Raw genomic sequence first — 7160 nt, 5'->3', positions numbered from 1 at the left:
AAAATATGTAATAGTGGTAAAATAGGCAATCCACAAGTTGTGCCTTAGGATACCTTAGACTCGTTTTCTATTAGTATAGATTTGTTAAGATTGTATTTCATGACAAAACTAATTTCCAGTTTCTCTCTGTGGCTCAGAATAAGTTAAAATGTACTTATAATATATTAAAGGGTTAATAGTGTTTTATGTCTCGAACTTTCAGCGTTTTCCATAAAACGTCCCAAATTTTTATTTTCTCCTAATAAACCCTGAGCTTTTTTTTCCACAAAATGTCCCGCTATATAAAATTCGAGGACGAAAAGATGATAAAAAATATCGAACTTTCAACGTTTTTCAACAATTAATGGTGGTTACTAATATGATTTTCCAACAATGACGGTCCCCAAAATTTTTATATCGGCGAGATAATTCATTTTTTTGTTACAGAATATTGTATAGCAGGACATTTTATGGAAAAAACTTAAAGTTCGGGACATTTTGTGGAAAACGCTGAAAGTTCGGGACACAAAACACTATTAACCCTATATTAAATTGCACAATTGACCTTAAATAGAAATATAAGATACCGGCTACTTAAATAGTTTCAGGGCAATGAATGTACAAATATCAACAATACTCCCTCTGTCCACGAAAAAACTTCATATTTTTCCTTTTTGGGATGTCCACAAAAAAACTTCTTACCTATTTTTGGACTATACCCCACCACTTATAATTACTCTTACTTTTCACTTTTCACAACTCTCAATATTAATTATAACACATTTTTACCACTTTTAATACACTCAACTACCTTTTATCCACTCTCAATACGCTCAACAATGTTTTTTCTTAAAACCCATGCCACTCCCTCCTAGGATGTTCTTTCATGGACGGAGGAAGTACTGTATAGTATCATACTATATGAAACAAGAACACATTCTCAACCTTTCATATTAATAACATGACAATATATATAACTTACCCGAGTTTCTTCTACGGCTCGATGACGATTTTCCCGGTGGCGTGGCCGTCGATGCTCTTCGTCCAAGCGTCTCCGGCCTTGCTCAGAGGGGTTCTCGAGTCGATGACCGTCTGGAGCTTCCCTTGTCTCACTAAATCAACAAGATACTGCAGGCTCTCGCCCTTGGGGATGAGGAGTACTATTGGCACCAGCTGCTTCTTAGAGAATGTGAGTTTCTTCACAGCAAAAGTGAGCATTGAGCTGACGTCGATCACCTTCCCGTTCGAGCTCAGGTTCGGCTCGAAGACGGACCAAGGGATGGGCGGTGCGCAGTGAACCACCGCGTCGTACTTCTTGCCCGAGGGGCTCGTGAGAGCGGCTCCCTCCGCTCCGAGGCTCTTCACTAGGCCAATGTTGGTGGCTGTCACGTGAGAAAAGTGAGGCAGAGTGGGATATCTCCGCTGTGGGCTGCTATGACTCTGGAAACCGAGTGCGGGCTCAAGTGAGAAGCTAGGGCTTCTAAGCGAGCGCTCTTCTCCCAAATGGGCTTCTTGATCAGGGCTGAGACGTCGGAAACGGCGTCGTTAGCTGAAAATGGGCGAGCCGCTGCAGCTGCGCAAAGCGACGCGAGCGAAATGGGGTTTATGCGAGAGGGGCTGAGCTCTGAAAGCGCGAAGAAACATGCATGAGCAGTGAAGTGTGTCTAGTGTGTTTTCTTGCGAGGAGCAGTGTGTGCTGTGTGTGGGTGGTGAAGAAGAAGGATAAGAGAAAATAGGCGTCAAATAAAATCTCCTTTACCGTAAATTTATGTGACATTAAAAAATTATTTTTACATCCTCTCAAAAAAAAAAAAAATTACATGTGTATCTCGAGTCTTCAGTCTTTTGTTTCAACTTTATTTTGCTTATCCAAAAAAAATCATCTAAAGAGTACGTATTTGCATAATTTTCAATAATTTTGATATTAAATTAAAACAGACTAATTTTGTTTTTTTTTTTTTTTGAGAGGCGGGAGGAGCGGCCGGCGGTGGTGGTGCTAGCGGCGGGAGCAGAGGCTGCGGACAGCAGCGCAGCCAAGGGTTTCTTCTAATTTCGTTTTATTATTATTATTATTATTTAGCGGCATTGATTCAAGGGAGAAGGTTCGAACCAGCGGACAACAGCGCAACAAATGTTTTCAAAGAATAGAGAAGCAATCCCAGCGTCAACAATTATGATTAAATTTTGTATCCAGATTTTTGATGAACATATCGGTAATTATGTTGAACGTATCTAAGTTTCAAACCCCAAACGTTCAATAAAATTGTTGTCTTCTTGTATAAGCTCTCTTTTCTTGTAGAAACCAACCTTTTATATATATATATAAATTTTTTTTTTCAAAATTTGGGAGGCTCTAGCCCCCGGCTACGCCCCTGCATGTGAATGGAAATCCCCTGTCCCACTATTTTGTGTGTACCACTCTTAATTTGTTATAATTTTTAATTATATTTTCTTCAATTTTAATTTATTATGTTTTAATATTGTAAAAAAATAATTAACAAGGAGTCACACATCCAATTAGGGTTTATAATTATTTTTATATTTATTTGAATTAATAATTAATTATTTAGGTTCATTAATTCAAAGTTAGGGTATATAATTTTTTAAAATTTCAATTTTGATCAATATTAATTAGAGTTCATAATATAATAATTTTTTTATATATAAAATAATTATAAAATAGATAAATTAAGAGTGATACACGGTGATATACACAAAATAGTGGGACAAAAGATCCCATGTGCCCGCATATACGTCGGTCAATATTCAATAATGAGCTTTTCGAAATGGAAAAACGTGTATTAGAGTGGCTAGAAAATCAAAGTTGTGGAATAGCTTGTAGTTTGGGTTGGAAAATGAATTTAATGTAATGGACATGAGTAGACTTCTAAGTCCAAGTCAATTCAATTATTAATATACTCCACCTAAGTATAAGAATATGGAGTATGAAAGAAGAAGGAATCATATCCTCACAAATAATAAAAATGATGGGTTTTGGGATAAGTAGTCGCATTTTGATCATGGCCATAGTGTTGATGAAAGCAGCAGAAGCAAGCATGAGCAGAGAGATGCAGGCATTGATGAAATTTGGGTGGCCTCACAACTCCACAACTCATCACTGCAATTGGACTGGCATTACTTGTGATGCTGCTGCTCATGTTGCGGCGATGAGCCTCCAAGTTTGCTCTTATACTACTCTTCTTAGTTTAAACCATTTTGATGTGTTTGCTTTTCCACATCTCACTAGAATTCATCTCACCTCATGTTGCCTTAACGGAACCATCCCACCACAGATAGGTTACCTCTCCAATCTAACTCATCTCGATATGTCAGACAATAGACTCTACGGTGATCTGCCTCTCTCACTTTCAAATCTCACTAGCTTACATGTGCTTGACCTTTCTCATAACAGAATTATCGGTGCCATTCCGCATGAGATAGGAAGCCTATCCAAACTAACTCATCTAGATTTGTCACTCAATGATCTTTACAGTAGTCTGCCTCTCTCACATGCAAATCTTACTAACTTACATGTGCTTGACCTTTCTTATAACAGAATTTTCGGTGCCATTCCGCCTGAGATAGGAAGCTTATCCAAACTAACTCATCTCAATTTGTCATACAATGGACTCGGCACTGATCTGCCTCTCTCACTTGCAAATCTCACTAACTTACATGTGCTTGACCTTTCTTATAACGGAATTTTCGGTGCCATTCCGCATGATATAGGAAGCTTATCCAAACTAACTCATCTCGATTTCTCACACAATGGACTCTACAGTGATCTGCCTCTCTCACTTGCAAATCTCACTAACTTACAGCTGCTCGACCTTTCTCATAATAGAATTGTCGGTGCCATTCCGCCTGAGATAGGAAGCTTATCCAAACTAACTCATCTCGATTTGTCACACAATAGACTCAACAGTGATCTGCCTCTCTCACTTTCAAATCTCATTAACTTACAGCTGCTTGACCTTTCTCAAAACAGAATTTTCGATGGCATTCCGTCGGGAATAGGTTACCTCCAGCAATTGATTGTTCTTGATTTGAGCTACAACAGCATCAGTGGCTCTCTGCCCTCAACTATGAACCAATTAACAAGTTTGGAATTCTTGAAATTGGACGGCAATATGTTGGTAGGTGTTTTTGAGGCAGGAATACAAATGCTTCCTTCAATTAAAACAATAGGCCTCAGTGGGAATACAATCGAAGGAAGGATACCTTTTGAGTTTGGAGATGCTGCTAATGCACAGTTTTTGAATATCGATCTGTCTCATAACCATCTTTGTGGTAGAGTTCCCGAATCTCTTTCGCATTTGGATGGAATCGATCTGTCCTACAATCGTTTAGAAGGTCGAATTCCACTAGACATCTGGCTTAAATTTTCAAGGGAATCGTTCTTCGGAAATTCAGAGTTACTTCTGCTGTCATTGGTGTGGTGATACTATTTGGATGTGTGTTTTTGTTTTCATCAGGTTTGATTCTAACCTTTTACTTAAGAAGGAAAGCAGCCTCTGCAGTCACACCTGATGATGACCAGAGACATGGAGACATATTTAAGATATGGAACTTCGATGGAAACATCGCCCATCAAGACATCATCCAAGCAACAGCAGACTTCGAGTCTACAGAGCTTACGGGAGCGTCTACAGAGCTCAACTGCCAACTGGAAGAGTCGTTGCTGTTAAAAAGCTTCACAGATTCGAAGGAGAGAATCCTAGTTACGACATGTGTTTCAGGAATGAGGCAAGGGTGCTCTCTGAGATACGCCATCGCCATATTGTCAGGCTTTTCGGTTATTGCCTGCACAAGCGGAGCATGTTCCTCATCTACGACTACATGGAAAGAGGAAGCCTGTTTAGTGCGTTGAAGGACGAGAGCGAAGCCGTGGAGTTAGATTGGAAGAAGAGGGTGAATGTGGTGAAGGGTATTGCAAATGCACTATCTTACATGCATCACGATTGCACGCCGCCAATTCTGCATAGAGACGTTTCGAGCAGCAACATCCTGTTGGATTCGGAGTTTGAAGGTTGTTTATCTGATTTCGGAACAGCTAGATTGTTGGATCCAGACTCATCCAATCAGACTCTACTAGTCGGAACTCGCGGCTATATCGCACCAGGTATCCATAAACACAACTTGGATGAATTAATACACATTTTCCCCCCATCAATTTTCATGATAGATATGTTTGCTGCTTGCAGAACTAGCCTTTACCATGGTGGTTACAGAGAAATGCGATGTGTACAGCTTCGGAGTTCTGGCACTGGAAATCGTGTGTGGGGACCACCCAGGGGATTTCGTATCCTTCGTGACCACGACGAAGGGATCATCCTCATCCGCACAGTTTGCTCAAAACTTGATGGTGCAACAACTCCTGGACAAGAGACTAGCATCTCCAGATGAAGATGTAAGAGTGTCCCGGGAAATCGTTGGAGTGGTGAAAATAGCTCTCAAATGCGTAAGTTGTGATCCGAAATCGCGGCCGTCTATGAAGGAGGTGTCTCAGGAACTCGCTGCGAACCCACCACGCTTGTCGATGCCCTTTCGCTCCATATCAGTGCTGCAGCTAATGCATTCAGATTGAGCTCACAACTGCTTTTTTTTAACTAATAAGCTTAAAGATAGATGTTGAAGTGCTTATGATACATACTAGTACTAGGTTTGTTAAGGGTGTCCTCAACTGAACTGGATCAAAATATTGAAAACTTGTTCACACTGGATGGTGCTGAAGGTGATATTGATCATTATTATGAGTATCTATCTTTGAGTTGGATGTTTTTCTTGTAATGCTAGTGGCAGGCATCTAGAAGTGCAAATATTAACATATATATAGTATCATACTATATGAAACAAGAACACATTCTAGAATCCAAACATCCTTTCATATCAATAATATGACAATGTATACCTACCCGAGTTTCGTCTATGGCTCGATGACGATTTTCCCGGTGGCGTGGCCGTCGATGCTCTTCGTCCAAGCGTTGCCGGCCTTGGTTCTCGAGTCGATGACCATCTTGAGCTTCCCTTGTCTCACTAAATCAACAAGATACCGCAGGTTCTCGCCCTTGGGGATGAGGAGCTATATTTATACTTGAAGATGGCTCGCCAACATCTGAAATCAAATTTCAAATGAAACTTAAGATATAAGAACTGTATAGAGTTGAAAAAAATATATAAATACATGAATTTAATCATAACCTGCTATCTTCTTCCCCTTATTAGTCATTGTCCCTACAAACATGAAAATATAATAAATTTATTGTAACACCATAGCCCACATTTCAAACGAATAGAATAGGAAATTCATGGGGGGACCATATGAACATACGGTACTTGAAAGTACCATATAATACTGTCAAAAAGTTATAGTTTTAATAACTTTTCTACTCAATATAAACCTTGATTTGTCGATCTCATAACCATTTCATAAAGTATCGAGCGGCCTTGCTCTGCCTATTTCTTAAACTATTCAGAATAACACAAGAAACAAGAACAAATAGAAATAAAAGCCCTAACTATCTATTCGGATGAATCGCAGATATATTGTATATTAATCGCCATTGTGATACCGAAAGAAGTTTCCGATTTGACAGGAGTTTCGTATGAATTATCGAATAAACAGATGAACTAAATCAAAACAAATGAACCCTAACTACTTACTCGATTTTCGCCGGCGAAAATAGAAGAATGCCGCTGCAAATGGACTTCAAGCGTCATCTGGTATAGATGGAGCGCCGTCTAGTAGACTAGAATCGCCGTTGCCTCTAGGGTTTGGCGGACGAAAGTGGGGGAAGATGGTTTAGTGGACGAAAGTGGGGGTGAAAGTAAATGTCCTAATTTACTGGAGTTAATTTAGGAATTGACAGTTTTCTGAATAGACAAAATGTCTAATATACCCCCAACGTTTTTATATATGATTTTTAAAGTTATTCAGTAAATTAAAAATATAGGTTAATTATTAATTAATGTTAATCTGGACCATTAATTTATTCAGATCTTATGGTAAGGATTAATTCCTTATTCTTTATACTAAGAAGATTCTTTGTAGATCCCCACCCTATATATATATATATATATATATATATATATATATATATATATATATATATATATATATATATATATATAATTCAAAATTTGGGGGGCTCTAGCCCCCGGCTACGCCCCTGCAGGGATGT

The 7160-nt window shown here is 39.0% G+C and overlaps 2 protein-coding genes across 2 annotated transcripts; one reads left to right on the top strand and one right to left on the bottom strand.

Moving 5' to 3' along the window:
• Positions 1–859: 859 nt before the first annotated feature.
• LOC130998817 (chloroplast envelope quinone oxidoreductase homolog) lies at positions 860–3243 on the bottom strand. The gene is made up of 2 exons (XM_057924224.1): positions 3239–3243; positions 860–1501 (listed from the first exon to the last, which is right to left on the bottom strand). Exons 1-2 carry the CDS (start codon positions 3241–3243, stop codon positions 973–975), a joined length of 534 nt encoding a protein of 177 aa, XP_057780207.1. The 3' UTR covers positions 860–972.
• Positions 3244–3305: 62 nt separating this feature from the next.
• On the top strand, positions 3306–5820 carry LOC130998816 (probable leucine-rich repeat receptor-like protein kinase At1g35710). Its single transcript, XM_057924222.1, is given in 4 exon segments — positions 3306–4312; positions 4393–4607; positions 4610–5101; positions 5184–5820. Coding segments are annotated over 4 exon segments (2097 nt in total). The 3' UTR covers positions 5567–5820.
• The last annotated feature ends 1340 nt before the right edge of the window (positions 5821–7160 follow it).

Source organism: Salvia miltiorrhiza, chromosome 8 (assembly GCF_028751815.1).
Source record: "Salvia miltiorrhiza cultivar Shanhuang (shh) chromosome 8, IMPLAD_Smil_shh, whole genome shotgun sequence".
Lineage (NCBI taxonomy): Eukaryota > Viridiplantae > Streptophyta > Magnoliopsida > Lamiales > Lamiaceae > Salvia > Salvia miltiorrhiza.
The sequence above is the reverse complement of the archived record's forward strand: the minus strand, read 5'-3'. Positions and strand labels throughout refer to the sequence as shown.